The 17,363-nt window shown below is 38.6% G+C and overlaps 4 protein-coding genes and 1 long non-coding RNA gene across 12 annotated transcripts in view; 3 read left to right on the plus strand and 2 right to left on the minus strand.

Annotated features, from left to right (window-relative positions):
- Positions 1-774: 774 nt before the first annotated feature.
- On the minus strand, positions 775-6,470 carry LOC113214679 (zinc finger protein 366). 6 transcript variants are annotated; one of them, XM_026434121.2, is made up of 9 exons: positions 6,451-6,470; positions 5,537-5,641; positions 5,153-5,455; positions 4,889-5,057; positions 4,634-4,798; positions 4,495-4,547; positions 4,197-4,274; positions 3,708-3,812; positions 775-3,622 (listed from the first exon to the last, which is right to left on the minus strand). In XM_026434121.2, the coding sequence occupies exons 2-9, from the start codon at positions 5,593-5,595 to the stop codon at positions 3,049-3,051; spliced, it is 1,506 nt and encodes a 501-aa protein (XP_026289906.1). In that variant the 5' UTR covers positions 5,596-5,641; positions 6,451-6,470; the 3' UTR covers positions 775-3,048. The 6 variants fall into 6 exon arrangements, with proteins under 6 accessions (XP_026289906.1, XP_052133675.1, XP_026289904.1 ...); XM_052277715.1 differs by lacking the exon at positions 6,451-6,470 and adding an exon at positions 6,293-6,444 and having other exon boundaries at positions 5,537-5,636; XM_026434119.1 differs by lacking the exon at positions 6,451-6,470 and adding an exon at positions 6,293-6,444.
- On the plus strand, positions 5,695-9,226 carry LOC113216973 (uncharacterized). The gene is made up of 8 exons (XM_052277717.1): positions 5,695-5,800; positions 6,891-6,961; positions 7,123-7,716; positions 7,822-8,042; positions 8,137-8,282; positions 8,387-8,422; positions 8,506-8,562; positions 8,721-9,226. Exons 2-8 carry the CDS (start codon positions 6,898-6,900, stop codon positions 8,806-8,808), a joined length of 1,206 nt encoding a protein of 401 aa, XP_052133677.1. The 5' UTR covers positions 5,695-5,800; positions 6,891-6,897; the 3' UTR covers positions 8,809-9,226.
- On the plus strand, positions 8,850-12,189 carry LOC113214689 (uncharacterized). Of its 2 annotated transcripts, XM_026434141.2 has the most exons (5): positions 8,850-9,381; positions 9,730-9,798; positions 10,123-10,273; positions 10,352-10,494; positions 10,578-12,189. In XM_026434141.2, the coding sequence occupies exons 2-5, from the start codon at positions 9,747-9,749 to the stop codon at positions 10,685-10,687; spliced, it is 456 nt and encodes a 151-aa protein (XP_026289926.1). In that variant the 5' UTR covers positions 8,850-9,381; positions 9,730-9,746; the 3' UTR covers positions 10,688-12,189. The 2 variants fall into 2 exon arrangements, with proteins under 2 accessions (XP_026289926.1, XP_052133678.1); XM_052277718.1 differs by lacking the exon at positions 8,850-9,381 and having other exon boundaries at positions 9,392-9,798.
- A 151-nt stretch (positions 12,190-12,340) lies between these two features.
- LOC127752391 (uncharacterized) lies at positions 12,341-13,249 on the plus strand. Its single transcript, XR_008012351.1, has 2 exons — positions 12,341-12,458; positions 12,735-13,249. It is a non-coding gene; the product is annotated as an uncharacterized LOC127752391 (long non-coding RNA).
- LOC113214682 (inosine-5'-monophosphate dehydrogenase 1b) overlaps positions 13,014-17,363 on the minus strand; it is a 5,595-nt gene continuing 1,245 nt past the window's right edge. Inside the window, exons 3-12 of one of the 2 annotated variants that reach the window (XM_026434126.2) lie at positions 16,137-16,185; positions 15,663-15,764; positions 15,454-15,582; positions 14,868-15,023; positions 14,423-14,710; positions 14,247-14,337; positions 13,927-14,166; positions 13,694-13,850; positions 13,477-13,620; positions 13,014-13,400 (exon numbers count right to left, since the gene is read on the minus strand). In XM_026434126.2, the coding sequence (XP_026289911.1) occupies positions 13,295-13,400; positions 13,477-13,620; positions 13,694-13,850; positions 13,927-14,166; positions 14,247-14,337; positions 14,423-14,710; positions 14,868-15,023; positions 15,454-15,582; positions 15,663-15,764; positions 16,137-16,185 (1,462 nt within the window). In that variant the 3' untranslated portion in view covers positions 13,014-13,294. The remainder of the gene's footprint in view (positions 13,401-13,476; positions 13,621-13,693; positions 13,851-13,926; positions 14,167-14,246; positions 14,338-14,422; positions 14,711-14,867; positions 15,024-15,453; positions 15,583-15,662; positions 15,765-16,136; positions 16,186-17,363) is intronic. The other variant, XM_052277714.1, reaches the window with a different exon arrangement.

Consider the following 17,363-nt stretch of genomic DNA (forward strand, 5'->3'; position numbering starts at 1 on the left):
CGGTCATGGGCGAAGGCGGCGGCCCTGGGGGCGGCCCCGGCGGCGACGGGAAGGTGGCGCAGGCCCTGAGGGACTCCAAGACGGCGTGCCAGGGCCACCGCTGTCCGCTGGGCCAGTGCCTGCCCAAGAACCGGGTGTGCAACGGCTTCATTGAGTGCAGCGACGGCTCAGACGAGCGGGGGTGCTGGTGACGGGATGGGACGGGCAGAAGTCCGTCATGAAAATGGGAATGGATAAACATTTAACACGCTGCCCAGTTCAAGATGGTCGTGTTTACAAAATAGTAATAGATTTGCTCTGGGTGGCTGTGGAGTAGTTCCCAATATTCGACCTAGGAGGCAGGCAATAACTGCATCTCTTTTGTGCCAATGGATTGTTCATAGAAGGGACGTTTACGTACAATTTTAATAATAATTTTGCAGTTGCCGTAAGAGTGTAAGATATAAGATGAGCTAAACGGACGTGTTTCCCTGACATCAGAAATGTGATGGATAGTAATAGTGTAAATGGCTCCTGACTTCAAAATGTATTGTCATCAGTTTAGGTGTTCCATAAAGCAGCAGTGTACTGGTAAAATATTTTATGTATCTTCCAAGTGATATTATATTTATAAGGGAAGTATTTTAGTATTTAAAGTAGTACCTGTTTTAGTTTAGTTGATTGTGCTGTAACTTATTTTTGTATGCTCAAACACTTCAATATTTTGAGTACTCACTGTATGATAAACATAACTGGAGCATGCTTGTGGGTGGAGCTATAATAAGACAATGAATATTTAGATTCAACAATGTACTTACTTCAAATATTTACACTACAAGGCTTAAAGAAAAACCAACACACAATATCTTAAAGAAAAGGGACTTTATAAGTTTAAAAAATAATTATGAAGAGAAAATATTCATAGTAAGACTAAAGAACACATATCTCACTTAGGTTGAGTAACTCATCACAGACATTAGAATGGTCACAATCTTTAAGCAAAATGTGAAATCAATACCATTTAAGAACATCTGTAAATAGTAGATTTGTACAGAATTATTCATACTTCATGTTATGATCACTCTTTGATCATCTAAACCATAAGAATGTTGGATTGTTATGAAAAGAAAACCCTTTAGGAATTAGCTTTTGTATAATTATAGTTTACAACACAAATCTGATGAGCTAAATTGGACAATTGACTGAACAAATTCAATAAAAACCTAGCACAATGTGCATTTTTCAACAATGCTCATTGGGCAAATAGGCTAATACTCGGGAATTATCATTTAAAAGATGTTTAAGTGATATCTTTTTTTGGGCCAGTCTTAGTTTTTCAGTCATGCAGACAAAGGCAAAATTTCAAAGAAAGCACTTCCTAGATATGTAATATTCGTGATAATAAAATATAAAATAAATTATGACAGTATAACCATCATGTTTTGTACGGATGTACTGGTAATCAGACACATTATCTGAAAGTGTACATAATGAATGGATGTAAAATATGATGCTACATGCCAACATAATCCTACAAAATGGAATAGTAAATCTAATTCATTCAACTCTTTTTCCAGCTGCAGTACAGGTCACATGGAGAGTATTATCACACCACAAAATGCTGTCATGTTCATGAATATAAAATCATCTTCATAAACAAATATTGATTACATTGACTACCCCACTGCACATCCCAAAAGAAATGTGTAGTATATGTAATGGAATCAAATGATACAGCTTATCCTCATACTCAATCTAAAATATCACTTACAAATTAATCAATGGCAGTTGAAAGTTGATACCTAACTGAAAAATTACAGTATATACAAAATTCGAATAATCCTGAAAATAATTGAATATGAAAATGACACTTCCCATGAACATTCATAAATCCAAGCTTTACCACAACCAAATTCTTTTTCCCTAAGGGATACTTGTACTTTTTATTCACAGGTCTCTAAAAACTAAAAATGCAATACCCCAGACTGTTTACACTACTTCTGTATCACATATCAAAAAGAGAAAAAGAAAATTGTACCTTGATTATTTAAAGAAAGGAACATACTCTAAATCAACTACAATATAAGAAAACTTGCAAAGAAGTTGTCAGGAAAGGCAAACGCATACTGAATATTCAAGATTTCACATACAATCTAACTACTCAATTACTGAACACACAAGATATCGACTTGAAAACCTAAAAGTACTTTAAAAGTGACTTCTAAAGTTAAATGCATGCCTAAAGAGTAAAACAGAAAATTCTTGCTGCTTTGAATTGAACATGAACAGTTTGGATTTCTTTAATATCACAAAAACTCTGATGGTGAGTTTCCAAGTTGTAAAGCTATCTCATGGAATAAATATATAGGGTGTCCCAGAGACCCTGTACTACATTTTTGTCATCATGTACCGCTTTATGCTAGCGGGCTCGCTTGCCTATCGTTGTTATCGTCGATTGCTCTGCCGACTTATGGTACCGAGCAAGTATGCAACCCACCCATGCACTGGCAGAGTAGTATATGCAACAAATACACGGAGCCTATAGGACCCCCTAGACTCTTTATCAGGTGAAGAGGACTACATTTCAAGTAAGTACAGTACATATCATTATGGTGACATCATGAACACATCAATGCTGAATGTCAGTACCAAAAATAGGAACATCATTGACTATGTATCAATTGCACAACTTTTGAGAAATTAACGTTGGACATTTTTAACAATTTAGAAACAGTCCCAAATATCTAGTACCTGTTCACATTAGAAGCATAACAAAAGAAAAGACAGTTTCTTCCCAGTTGTACAATTCTGAACAAATTCTTCCTAAATAAATTAAAAGATGCAAGTCTTAGAAGATGTTAAAACTTACTGAAAGTTTTTACTGGTTTTATGAACAATGAATGATGACTTGTCAAGAAATAGAAAAGAAGGAAATACATTTCCTGCTTGTAATCAGGAAATACAGTGTCACTAGTGACTGAAGTTCATAAAAATTTAAATAATGCCAAGCACGGCTTGTTGAGAATGTTGACTGATTCAATTTGAAAACTACAAACAAATATTGTTTCATTACCAGCCGTTAAAATTTGCCAGATCAGAAATCCAATCATGACCTGAATTTCGTGTGTTGTTAGACAAAACACTTTGATTGCTGTCACTATTATTAAAATACCGCGACTTTACCTCTGCATTACTTCTTACATTAGGTGCATTATTTGCAGCGATCTGAGAAGCAACTTTAGTTTTTGGCACTCCATTACTGAAAGGCGACGTCAACATTTGATTTTCAGCTAAATGAGCTTGCACCTTCACATTTAAATCATTTTGAAATTGATTGTAGGAATAGTTTAAGGGAGTTTCTGTTGGCTCATTCAATTGATGAGCACCGTTAACAAAACTATCGTGAGAAGTGGTGTTTTCTTCTGACTCAGCATGAGTCTCTGGTGCTGGTGAGTCGTTTTCTCTTTTGACACTTTCATATGATTCATCAATCAACAGTCCATCTTGAGACTCCATACTCTGATTTTCACTTCCTTCTTCTTCATCATCATCATTATGAACATTATGTGAAGTATCGCCAAATAAATCCATCACACCCCCACCAAAACCTTGTAATATAGGATCAGAATTTCTAGAACGTTTTCTGAAAAATATGAAATACGTAAGATTACAAGATACCTTTTGAAAGAAGATACACAAGTACAAAGTTCAAAATCACTTGAACAAACCTAGAATCATTGTTGATATGATGGACATTACGCATGTGTCGGAGTAGATGATCTCTACGACTGAGGATTTTGTTACACATGGGACATTGCATGGGAACATTTTTCCTGCAGGAGGAACATAGAAAATTGAAAATTAAACATACACATATCACATACTCTCTGGAAACATTCATATTTTTGTAAAGGTTTAAAGGTGTTTGAAAATTTAGGAATTTAGGAGTACTAGCATATAACCAATCCAACCCATAGCCTTCTGAACCAAGTGAGAAGAGAGTTTTGACTGCATTTTTTAAGATTATTGAATTAACTACCAAAGAAGACACGCAATTCACAATCCTATCCTAGCATGATTATTACTGATGCCCTCATCAGGTTGAAGTCAGACTATGATGAACATGGAGAGTTGAGAAAAGAGTGAACAGTTAGTCAGAGAAGTTTAAAGAGATGTTGGTACACTGCTACATTAAAATTACCCTGGCTAGAACTCACGTGGTCACAATAGAACTTTTTTCATCTGACGTGTGAACTGCTGGAGGTCCTGGACTTGGTTTCAAAGTTAACTTCTCACTGTGGCATTGAAACAAAACCATAGCAAACACATAACCTTCTCATTGATATTTGATCCCCCATAGAATTACAAGACAAAGTAATATTACCTATACATGTACCAATGTAAAAGAGTGAAAATTAAATTGGCGAAGATATTTGGAAACGATTTAGATTGTATTGCATTTAAATAGTAACAAAAAAAAAATGAGGAAAAAAAGGACAACTGAAAGGTACTTACGGTGCACTTTGTGATGGAAGGTGAACTATTCCATGCATGCGCATCATGTGTCGCTAAGATATTGATACAAGCAGAAACAATTAGTACACTTAAAAGACAAAATTATTGCTATAAGATACAAAATTTTAACAGTGCTTACCTTCAAATGGTCGGGACGTAAAAATGCAGTGGTGCATACTTCACAATTGTAACGGCGCACATTATTGTGAGAATCTTCATGTCGTCTCATATGATTTTTATATTTAAACCGAGCTTTACAAACACTACAAGCAAAGGTGTATGTGGCTCTTTCGGCGGCACATGCCTGCACAAAAATTAAGACAGTTAATTAAGTAACTAAAATAAAGGTACCTACTCTGTAACACAAAAAGTTATATTAATAAATAAGACATACAGCAAAATTATGGCTTTTGTAGGTGTCTTCATCACTAAACTGTTTTAAACATGTTTGACAGCTAAGTTTAGGAGTATCCTTATTGGGAAGTCTTTCCTGCTTCTCCTCCAATTTACGTTTTTCAAACAAAACAGCTTTTTCCATCTTTTTTGCTTCAATAATGGCAGCCCTGGAGCAAAGCAAGATATTTAGTTTTAAGTTCGGAATGGATGGACACAATGTATCTTAGCAGGGATTGACTTGAAAAGTGTGTAACAGAAGTACCTTTCTATTTTTAAGGCAATTGGGAGTCCACATTGTGCTTCATGTCGCTGGAATGCTGCTCTATACTTAAAAACCCTTTCACACACATTACAGGTCATTTCCTCTCTTGGACTTGAGCATGTGACATCAGAGTTCTTTCCATTTCTAGCAGGAGATGACAACAGGGCGAAGTTTGCTGGCTTTCCAGTTAGCCTCTCTGTGTTACCAGGTCTACCTGGGGTCCTTGTAACAGTGATTGTTACAGATTCATCCAATCCTTTAATCGGGGAAGATTTTGTTGCATCTGTCATTGCTGCAGATTCGCTGCAATTGAAGAAAAACTGATGTAGTGCATACAAAGACACAGAGAAACAAGGAAATGTAGGCCTCAAAATCACATCTTACTCAGTCTCTTCTTCATGTCCATGATTTAAAACAACCTCTACTAAGTTCATGGCCTCCATAATTTATAATGGGGTCTCTAATCACCAGCTCAATGGAATATCTAATCTGGAAAACAACATAATTCAGTGAGGTGCTTACATGTGTTGGGGATGGTGTTGGCAATCAGCTGTTTCGAGAAAAGGTTCAGAGACTTCTCTACAAGATAGGAACAAGATTGAAATGGATCAGCAGCTATACAATTACTGTACCAAAACAAATTCATGGGTGAGCAACACAGAACAAAATAGTCAAAGCTAACTTAAAAAGAATATAGGTTAAGGAGGGAAAACACTTCAGTTGGATCAGATCATCAGATAACATGCATGTCAAAAGGAAACTGACAAACTCGAATCTCTAATGCAGGTTACTGCACGTTTAATGGAATGTAACAAAAGAGGCGTAAGGACAACATTAACTGTCTATTGCACTTAGCCTACTTTCATAAAACCCACATCAGACAAATATACGTTCTTTGGCGCGGTAAAGCCAGAGTAGTAAAGTGAGTACTCTACTTGAGATAGCCAAACATAACAAGGGATTGCATAGTTCTAATGTGGGATCAAATCCGCTGTCATACAGAAGTTAATTGAGCGGATTTCTAGCACTACGAAGCTCCAAAGTTTTACTTCGGAGCAACGATCGGTGGCCCTAAAATGCCCGGTAAGCAGTACAAGCTCACAAACATGTCCCCAAATAATACGCTAAGTTGCTGATTACCCAGTAAAAGTCGCACGCTGTTATGGCCATATGCTGATAGTCAAGAAAACATTAAGGTAATCCATCTGTTCAGAGTAAAACTAGGGCCATGACAGGCGGTCAACACATGATCAGACTTTCCTCCTCTCCACCCCACCCCGCCTTTCTCCTTTCCTCACTTTGCTACTTTGCTTGCTCTCCCGCTCTCCCTTGCTCTCCCTTTCCGCCTTTCCCCTCACCTCCCCGCCGACGTGGCTCTTATATTTTGTTTGCTTATTCGCAGAAGATATTTATTTGCACTATATGCAGAAACTGGCGGGCGGGCTCGGCGGGCTACGGGCGGCGGGTGGGGGTGGAGGGTGGGGAGGTACCTGGTCCTGGTATCCGATCCGGGTATTCCGTTCGTTCATCAGTTTAATAGGGTGTTCAGCGTCTGACAGAGGTCTTAGTAAACAGAGCCGGGATAGGCTCAACCCAATGAGGCACTCTGAAACAAAACTAGTACACTTCTATCTTATTCACTGTTATCATGTTTCTTGGAGGAAATTTGAAATGTCATTTTTTGTTAGTGTTTAAATGCATTTTAGTGTAAAGCATTAGTACAAGGTTAATGTTTCAGGAAAAAGATGATCATCTGTTGTATATTCCTAGTGCTAGGAATTTTCATGACAACGGCCTCAAATGATCTCAGTGAGTGTCCATAATTCATATTTCATTTTATTACATTAGGAATCTTTTAGTTTCTATAAGATTAGGGATTCCCTTGTTCTCCACAATTTATTTTCTGCATAAATTGTAAGGGTACGACTTTATTGACATTGCTTTTTATTCTCACCTACTTCTGCTTTTAGGTTGCCCCGCCACCGAAGCATGTAATGGATCTTTTATTGCGATTGAAGAATCCAGGCATCTGGATGGGTCGTGTAACTTGCTATACAGGATAAAAAATAGAAGTAATTCAAGTGGTTGGGAAAAGTTTGATTATTACATTTTTGAGGAGGAGTCTCCATGTTCCAATATTACTACTTTTGAAGGTTTTGAGTTGAGTTATCAAAATGAAATTGATGTAAAGAAGTGGTATTATATAAGTTCCTTAGTGAGTAAATTTGTAAAGATTGTTGTTATTAGAAGTACGTCTAAAATTATTTTGGACAAGCTTGTTGAGGCTAAAAACGTGTCTACAATTATTTTAGATTCTTGTTGTTTATATTTGCCTGGTTCTACGCAAAATGCCACAGAACCTAATAACATAGAAAGCATCATTCCCAGTAATAGCACTGAGATTCAAGATGTTGAACATCCATATACAAAATGTTTTCTAGTAATAACTGTTGTAGCTGTGATAAGTTGTATAGTTATAATTGGTACAATGTGTATTCTTTTTTATCACCGAAAGAAGAATCCAAAACTAGGCAAGCAGCCACAACCTGGTGATGTACCACTAGGTTTGTTTACATGTGTTCTATACCTCATTCCCATCTCAGTGAACTGGTCAAATTTAATGTGTAAAATTATTTTGTCTTCATTGTAATTATATTTCTTTCTTACAGACTTGACAGTTACTCCGAATCAAGTTTGTGAGATACCGCAGTTTCTATTTATTTATGTCAGTGACAATCAATCATTCAAGGAAGTAGTAATTTTTCTTCAAAGGATGATAGAGAGTACTAAAACAGGTCAAGTGACTGATCCGTACAAGGAAATAGATAATATTTGCCGTGATGATCCATTGGCATGGCTTGCATCTCGCATCAGTAGAAACAATACCAAGGTAAGGAAATGGCGACCCGACAAATATGTATTTTTGAAACATTGATCAATTTTCACAGAATGGCTCTCAACACTACACTTCTGCTCCATTTTAGGTGGTTTTATTTTTGAATGCCAAGATTATGAGTTATTATATAACAAAGACAAGTTCTGTGCCTGACGATCCACTGTCACTTTTGCTGAATGTATTCTTCTCTCAATGGCGCAGTTATCTTCGCAGTGAACAACTGATACATGTTTGGTAAATTAAATTTCACAAATCTAGTAAAAGTCCATAACACACATAGTTCATTATTAATTGATCAATTTTTTTATTTAATTTTATTATCAATTATTTACATGTAGCATGGACAAAATTTGCATACCTAAAAACTACAAAATGTAAGGCTTTCATTTTTTTTAAGGTTTTTGTTACAATGTTTTGTGCTTACATTTTACTTATCTCAACTTATTTTTTAATACAGATCAAGGCTATATGCATTACCCTCACATTTTGATAAACTTATGCAGGACTTGGAGGTGTAAGTAGAAAGCTGCTTTTGACCAAACTTTTTAATTTCACAATGTGTATCAAATTCACATTTCTCATTTCAGTGAGAAATAGAAATCTTAATCAACAAAAATTGTGTGAGTTTTTTTGTTTGTTTTTTCTAACTTTGCTGTTCTGCTTTATTTGAAGGTGTATCGAGAAAGACACAATAACAAAGGAAAGAGAGAAGCTTCAGAGATATTATGAAAAGTATGAAGAGCCCATAAGTCTCTGTTAGTTCTGTTATGTGGAAGATAATTCTTAGAATTAAGACTATTTTTGAATGAGGTTGCAGTTCTGAATGAAACGTGAATCTCCTGCTGTTAAGCAAGACAAATAACTTTAAAATATTTTTACTACTCTTTTTACTGTTTTTATAGTAGGATTATTATAACACGTTTTGTGTGCCAGTCTGAATTTTTGAAATATCCTCATTTTCCTTGAGAGTCTTTAGAGCCATAATTTTGTTGGAGGACAGGAAAAAAACACCCCTTGGTAAAGGAAAATTCTGAAACAGGAACATTCTGGCGGTGTCATATATTGTGATAAGTCAGGGTCTGTGAGTATGTTGTCAACGCTTTCTGATAAGGGAAGAGGAAATCATGTCATCCTATGTAAGACTTCTTAGTACCATCCTAATAAACAGGAAACACTCACTTCTTGTCATTTGATTGTTTTTGACTGTTAACCTGAGTATCTTACTGCCTAACCATTGAGATCGCCACAAAAATATATGTGCCTTTTCTTAAATAATTTTCAGCACCTGAGACAGTGGAATTTCAAACTCGTCAGAATGGCAAGCGTTTTGACAGTAAGTGCCCTGACATGCCCTGACTGTTAGTACCCTCCCTTCCCTTAAAAGAGCGATTTTTGATTGATTGATTGAAATATTTAAAAAATATACATATAAATAAACGCAAAATCAGGAATCAGGATTACCTGCCAATAAAAAATTAGCATGCCACTGCCTTATTCGCAGGTTACCGTTACTCGCGGGGATCTGCGAATACAAACACTGCCATCTTTTCTTGCCTGGGTTTTGCTGGTCTTGCTTTTGCACAGTGCAAACATTTGCTTAGTATTTGCCTTGTATATTTTACCAACTCATTTACTTTTTTCTAAATTGTGAAATTGACGGTACACAGTTTACTTCTCTCAGCAACATCAACCAACACGATGCACATCAAAGCCATTCTTGCATTCATGTCCTTGTTCATCGTGTTAACCTGTAAGTCCTTGTCACCTCTTAATTTAATGTAATTTTCTAATAACACACAACGATCTATAAATATACGAAATACTATCCTTATTGGAACGTTCTCGAAGTTCTCTGATTATTCATGTAGTCCTTTATGGTCTGGAATTATCTATAGATTGTCTTAGGTTATGCTTGTCAGCGGTTTTTCAGAAACCGATTGATCTGGTCTTATGCTTCTATATTCAACATTCCAGTGTTTGTGACTAATGACCTGACATCTTATACCTTGAACAACGATCAACCCGTGTGACGCATATTTTTGTGCTAATTTCTATGTTATTACAATTTTTGTAGATGGTTCGACGGAGGAAAAAAGAGAATGCAAGACCTTATTGAGTTCAGGCCTTGCACTGTACTGCCCAACTGATGAGGAACCAGAAAAGACTGATTGTTGCGAAGATGGAGGATTGTCTTCCTGCTGCATTAAAGAAGTTCAAGATCAAACGTGTGTTTTGAAGTTTGAGAAACATAAATAAAGGTACCATTTCATGTTCCTTTTTAACTGTCTCTGGTTTTGTTGCAGCTTGGTGATGATCATAGCTTTGTCAGTCATCATCTCATGCTTTATTTTGACAATTTTAATTGTGGTGTGCTGCTTTTGTCCCAAGTGTTTGCTCTATGATGCTTGTCGTGCCAAATATTCTCGCTCTGAGATCATATCATACAGTAAGTGGTGGTCTTTTGTTTCACATAACAGTGCAGTCATTAAATTTGTGCTCACTTGTCACTGATTCTTTCTCAACTTTCAGCTAAAGAAGAGGAAATGGCTCTGAATTCTACCATGCCATACGAAAACCAACATGAAACATCAAGTTACAGTACCCAAACCATTAAAATCAAGCCTATTGCAGATGTATGAGGTACAATTTTCTCTTCCTTTTTACAAAAATCTAATGTGTTCTTGTTTTGTAAGCGACAGCTCTGTGTAACTTTTGCCCTCCATTTTCATAACTTATTTTTTATTATTATACATTTTCTACTCTGTAAGTAATATTTTAATTTGATGTATGTCTATCTTTTTGGTTGATCTCTTAATACTGTCTAAAATTGAATCTCACTATGAATAAGGAAGAGATCCCTTTTTCTTTAGCTTGCTATATTACTGTACCTAAATAATGCTATGCTACCCAGGCACTAATGTACAATTTTAAGGACTGTGAGTTATTTTATCTGTTTGACACATTGTCATTGCATTTCTCACGGTTGTGACTCTCAAATGTCCTTATTTTCTTATGCTTTTTCGTAATTATGTGTACTACTGTATCACCAAAGACATGTAATCATGTTTTTAGCTATTATGATGTATGTGATTGCTTTAGAATGTAATTATTTGACCATCACTGTGAGATACAATGGTTGGTCTCTCTAACTTTTTGTGAGGAGTGGGCTTTTTATCCTGAAAAGTGACTCGCATTATGCCTAGAAACTTGCCATGACCTCACTGAGGTCATTGTAAAGTTTCTGAATTGAAACACATTCCAATAGGTTATCACTAGCTTGTGATGTTTGATGTTTTGTACCAGTTTAAGTACATATTGTGATTTTTAGATTGATAGATGGTATGTTTTAGTTAAATGAGTATTACTGTACCAATAAGTTTTTTTACAGTATTGAGAGCCTAATTTTGTACTCCTTTGAACTGTCTTGGCAAATTCTTGCGACAAGAAAATTCAAATTAACTCTTAATTAGTGTAAGGTTTTGCTACTACTCATGTTCTATTGTTGTACAGCCATTGCATTTTTTTCTTCTAGTCATCAGATTCTTGCCTGGTTTAAAAGACATTTTTTTTTTGTTACTGTATACTGTAATTTTTTTATATTAATCTACCACTGTATTTTTTATTTTTTCACTCTTTCAAGTTAAGTTGTTTTTAGCTTCCCTTATTCATTTTCATATGAGAACTATTTATTTTCCTGCCTTTATGGGTAGTAGGGAATGTAGACATTAGCACCTCAGCAGTCAATTGGATTGGTAGCTTTAAAGTAAGTGATTGTGGAATTTTACTGATCATGTTATATGGATGAGATGTTCAGGCATAAGGTGGAAATACCTTTAATTGCTTGTATTTAACCATACTGCTTTGTGCCAAATTCACTCTTTTCTTTGAGTACAGTATTGCTACAATGTGTTCAGGTGCTTCGATTTGTAAGCTTCTGAAATGCTTGTTTTTAAGCGCATGTTATCTCTGTAAGGCCCATAACAGTGCCAAACAGATGCCGTCCATTTTGTTTCCAGAGGAACAAGACTTCACCCTACTCTGCATCTTAAGAATGCTGTATGTACAGAAGTCATGCAGACATTCAGAGTGAGGTACATTGCTTGAACATTTTCTAATAAAAGTTTGTACTTTGTTTAAAAAATCTTTTTCATTCCTACTAGCTTTAGAAAGGGTTTATGACTGCCCCAGGAAAAATACAGGTGTAAATAGCAATTAATTGAATTTTAACATATTACTTGGCTAGGAGGTGAAGCTGCAAGCAGGAAGGGAAAAGGCACTTGAGTGCCAAAAGCAGCTCAGGAGGTACTCGTAACACATCCACTCCACATTTAATTTAATGCAGTGTGCAGAGGAGGCCAGATGCCCTTTAAGGGATAACCTGTGAACCTCTCCACCGGCAGCATTATCAGGGTGGCCACGAAATCGGAGTTTTCAAATTCCCTGACTTTTCCCTGACTGTTTTCCGCATGTTCCCTGACTTTTAAATGTATTTTAATTGGAACTTTTTGCCTCCCAAAAAATTGAAAGTGCCACCGGAAGTTTGAAAACAACAATATGGGGCAAGATTCAGTCATTTTCCCTGACCAACATTCAATTTCCCTGACTTTTCCCTGACTTCCCTGACCAATATTATTTTCCCTGACTCTTCCCTGACTTCCAGGTTGCGTGGCCACCCTGATTATGTAGCTAATCAAGAGTGGCAGATCAGCTAGAGCAAAATATGATCACACTTAGTTGCCACCCTGCCACTTGGCTCTTTTGAACACTTTAAACTGCAAAACATTAGTACCCGACTGTTTGTTCATAGCAAGAGCCACTCATTTCTTAGGTCACGCAGTCAGGTCTGACATCAGCTCAATAAATACTCCTTCCAAAACTTGCTGGTTGACGCGGCCCCCCCTCTGTATTGCCACTTTCCCTCACTCACCTCGCTTATGGCAAAAACAGTATTAATTAAAACAGAAATATAAATTAGATCTTTTTATTGATCAATACTGTGACAGAAAGAGCATATTTAAGAGAAGTCATAAATCTGAAGTTCAAACTGTGGTCCCTTTCCTATATACAAGATTCTGTTAAAACCTATTTGTCAATTTAAAAAATCCTAAAACATATACATCAAAAGTTTCAGCAAAGTCGGAGTTATTACCAAGTCTACAATCAATGTCAAATTTCATTAACAAATCACATAGCTAGAAGTTTATGTTATCATGAATATTATGTGTATCATTAGAATCCTTCGAATGTCAGAAGAGGCGCTTTTCATAAGAGAAAAGGCTGTGAACATTACCTTCTGCTTGGGCAGAATTGGAACGCCTCTCTAGTTTGAGCTCTCCGGAGTACATCATTGACCTGGAGACAAAAAAATTGTGTTAGTCCTGAGTGAAGAACGCATGCAAGATGTTTTAAAGTATAATTAAGTACACACCGTAAGGCTGATAGACTTCGTGAACCGATATCTTGGCAACCATGTCTGATTCCACAAGCAAGGTAAGGGAGGAAACTCCGTACTGAGCCCTTATCCACAATTGCTCCACTGACACCTTGTGCCACCTTTAACTTATCCATTTCACTGTAAAAATGTAACATTGTTTAGTCTGAAAAGGTGAATAGAGGGAAACGCACTGCAGTATGTACCAACTTACTTGTGGAAATAACGATCCATTGCAGCTCCCTTGGCATCTTTGCGATTCATGGCCTCAAGGCTACCCATACCTCTATATTTTTTCAATCTCACACCATCTGAGAAGAAATATTCACCTGGAGCTTCTGAGGTTCCAGCTAACAGGGATCCCATCATGACTGCAAGGAAAACAAGTTGTCAGAAAAATGATAGATGGTTATATTATGGATCATATCATAAACATCAAGATCTGACCTGTTGATGCTCCCAGAGAAAGAGCCTTTATAATATGTCCTACATATTGAATGCCACCATCGGCAATCACAGGAACGCCAAATCTTCTGGCATATTCAGCCACCTTGTAAACTGCAGTTCCTTGTGGCCGGCCTACAGCCATTACTTCCTGGGTTATACAAATAGACCCTGAACCCATTCCAACACGGAGACCATCGACACCAGCATCTATCAGGTTTTTGGCCTGAGCTGCCGTAACAACTGCAATTGGGAGGAGCAGAATTAGTATTCAAGGAGTTAAGATCAATAGTATTTTAAAATGAATAATGGTAAGGGCTTACCATTTCCTCCAACGACTTGAAGTTCAGGATAAGTCTGTTTAATATATCTAATCATATCAATTTGATAAGTTGAATTACCCTGAGAAGAATCCTGAAAGAAGGTGAAAGAGAGAAACAATTAAACAATGTTAAAGAATAAAAGCCAGGGGTGTTAGATGATAAATGTATGTACAAACCAGAACAACAACATCTACTCCAGCCGCAGCAAGAAGACGTAATCGCTCCTTGTCATTTTCGCGTGTTCCAATTGCTGCACCAACAAGTAATTGTTTATTGTCATCTTTACTGGCATCAGGGTAACTACGAGCCTTTTTCAGATCTGTTCTGGCAATTAAAGCAACTAGCTCATCAGAATCATTGACTATCGGTAATTTTCCCTTCTTTGACTTTTCAATTATATCATTGGCTTCAGTTAAAGTGACACCAGCAGATGCAACAACTAGATCCTCCCTCTTTGTCATTACCTGAAAAATAAAACAATTTCATGCCTCAGGTCAAGACAATCGACGAAAATCACATAAAGTAAGCAAGATAACAAGAATGACAAGCAGTAAGCAAGCCAAGGGAAATAGTTGTGAAGGAGCAAGATCGAATTTCGGCTACAAAACTTATAATACTTACGTTTTCCAGCTTGATGTTATGATTCTGCTTCCCCTCCAAGAAATCAATATCACGAGAGGTAACCATACCTAAAAGTTTGCCTCCTAATTTTCCAGTATTTGTTACTGGGATACCACAGAAACCATGTTCTTTCTTTGTTTCAAAGACTTCACCCACCTAGCAAAGCAATAATTGACTGGATTTACAATACAATGGAGATTTCTAATAGGTAAAAGGAATTTCAAAATCTAAGATAAGGTATTTGATTACTGTTTAAAAACCTACATAAAATACATGAGAAATAGTAAAGCAAATCTATCACGGATGGAAAGGGGTCCTGCCAATACTACACTGCGTGACTTTTTTTAGGGGGGGGGGGGGGTTCAAGTATTTTGGGGTCTCAAAAGGATCAAGACCGCGTGTAGGACCCCATAACATACAGATTATGGGGTCTCTATGGACTCTAATGATGTTCCTGATCCTTATGAGACCCAATAAAATTTGTACCCCCCCCCCCCTTTATGTCACTTAGTATTGGAACGACCCCACAGGATCAATTTTTAAAACATTCCTACAGGAAGACAACTGATAAAACTACATTACTCACTGTGTCATCTGGCTTTAGAACCACAGGATCTCTAATAAAACCATGTTTGTACTTTTTGACTTTGTTAACTTCATTTGCTTGATACTCAGGAGTACAGTTATGATGAATGATTCCTATTCCGCCACAAAGCTGAAAAGTTTTATGTTCCAATAATTAAAGGAAATAAATTACAGAACATAACAGTGAACGGTGAACAGGGAAATACCTACAGCCATAGCAATTGCCATTTCCGATTCCGTTACTGTATCCATGGGAGAGGAAACCAGAGGTGCTTTCAGAGTGATTTTCTTTGTGAGAGCAGAGGTAAGTTCCTAAACAAGAAAAATGAAAAGCTCCATTAGAAATGACACTAGACATAAAGGACGATCGCCCGGGAGGAAACGACCTTGAAAACAAGGGGCGGGGGTGGAGGTTGGGGTGAGGATGGGGGCGGGAGGTCCCATCCCCGGGCAGCGGCTGGCTGGGCCACGCCGGGACCGCTGAGTGAGCCCGCTCAGGCCCACTCGCCTATCGATCAGCGCCGTCAAGACCATAGTCGCGGCATACAACGCTCGCTCCTGCAGCTGCGTGGCGCGCCTCAGCAAACGCGTCCCCCTGTGAGATGGGGGAGGGGGGGGGGTCAGGAATTCCAGGAGAGCACCACGACGGGGACGGGGAGCCAGACCTGGCTATTACATACGCACCACGTCGTCCGCGGTGAAGTCGATGAAGCCCGGAAGGATGATGAAGTCACTGAAACAAGGAAAGGGTTGACGGGTTAGGTCAGACGGCTGTCAGTTCGGCTGCTGAAGAGGGGAGGAAGAGGGCCGCGGACGCCCTTGAAAAAGACAAACGGGGGAAGCCAGACTCAGAATTGCGCCGAAGAGGGCTTAAGAATCCGCTCGGAGACTGAGCCGTTTAGACAGACAACAGACAGCGCGCTAACTCTTCCTTCCCAACCGCGACCGAGACCGCGACGGTAGCGTCTCATGCTAGTTTTCTTGTCGGGCGTGAATTTGAGCTGTGCTTTCGAGGGGGAGGACGGGGTGGAGTTCAGCCAGGGAACGGCTTCATTCCTTTCGTCATTAATTTTCCTGTGCTTAGCGGAAGGGTAGAGAAGGGACTGTGCCCAAACCACGTGACTTTAAAGGGTCCAAATATTACGAGGTTCCAAAAGGACCAGGACTGACATTGGGGTTCGTGGGACCCCATGATGCTTTTATACCGGGGCACATATAAAATGAGGCCCCTACCGACTCCGATGACCGGCCGGAGCTTTAAGGGACCCCGTAATATTTAGATCCCCAAGTCGAAGCGAACAGCCCCTAAAGCAACAACTCCCCACGGAAGTGCGCGCGTTTACGTAAGGGACACGAGCGGCGATTGTGCGTGTACGCCAACTTACGTAACTAGGCGAGTTCCAGGATCAAAACACCTCGACCTCGAACTCCCCCCCCCCCACTTCTGTCTCTCTCTTCATCCAGGCGACGTGATGTAGAGCCCATGGAGACAAGCGGCCCGTGGGCCACGCGCTCACACTGGGTTACTCTTTGTCGGACAACAGGTGGAGACCTTTCAGGCAACTTGTCCAGTCGCTGGTCCCGCTAGGACCCAGAGCGGTCATTGTCCCTGCCCGACCAGCATGACTTATCTCCAGGCCGGGCAGGCGAGGCCGTAAGACGATCCCGTGGGGTATTTTTATCCAGCTTCAGGTTGGCTTCCTCCCCCCCCCCTCCCTCCCATCTCGGGCCACGGCCACTCCAGTGTCTCCGGGGCCTTTACATAACAAGAATCCAGCGCCTCAAGCCTCCTCTGGACCGAGGCTTGTCGGGGATTTAAATTTATAAAGGACACAAAAAAAACAATGCGACTCTAAAAATAAACCACTGGCAGTCAGGATTATGGCGACAACCTTGACCAACCCCCCCCCC

The sequence above is a fragment of the Frankliniella occidentalis genome, unplaced genomic scaffold (assembly GCF_000697945.3).
Source record: "Frankliniella occidentalis isolate FOCC.00 unplaced genomic scaffold, Focc_3.1 Scaffold11, whole genome shotgun sequence".
Classification (NCBI taxonomy): Eukaryota; Metazoa; Arthropoda; class Insecta; order Thysanoptera; family Thripidae; genus Frankliniella; species Frankliniella occidentalis.

Coding starts and splice junctions, on each gene's coding strand:
- LOC113214679 (XM_026434121.2), bottom strand. CDS start 5,595: ATGGAGGCCATGAACTTAGTAGAGGTTGTTTTAAATCATGGACATGAA. Junction 5,456..5,536: donor GGACATGAAGAAGAGACTGA/GTAAGATGTGAT, acceptor CTTCAATTGCAG/CGAATCTGCAGCAATGACAG. Junction 3,813..4,196: donor AAAAGTTCTATTGTGACCAC/GTGAGTTCTAGC, acceptor TTCCTCCTGCAG/GAAAAATGTTCCCATGCAAT.
- LOC113216973 (XM_052277717.1), top strand. CDS start 6,898: ATGATCATCTGTTGTATATTCCTAGTGCTAGGAATTTTCATGACAACG. Junction 6,962..7,122: donor AACGGCCTCAAATGATCTCA/GTGAGTGTCCAT, acceptor TTCTGCTTTTAG/GTTGCCCCGCCACCGAAGCA. Junction 8,423..8,505: donor ATACCTAAAAACTACAAAAT/GTAAGGCTTTCA, acceptor TTTTTAATACAG/ATCAAGGCTATATGCATTAC.
- LOC113214689 (XM_026434141.2), top strand. CDS start 9,747: ATGCACATCAAAGCCATTCTTGCATTCATGTCCTTGTTCATCGTGTTA. Junction 10,274..10,351: donor AAAGAAGTTCAAGATCAAAC/GTGTGTTTTGAA, acceptor GTTTTGTTGCAG/CTTGGTGATGATCATAGCTT. Junction 10,495..10,577: donor CTCTGAGATCATATCATACA/GTAAGTGGTGGT, acceptor CTCAACTTTCAG/CTAAAGAAGAGGAAATGGCT.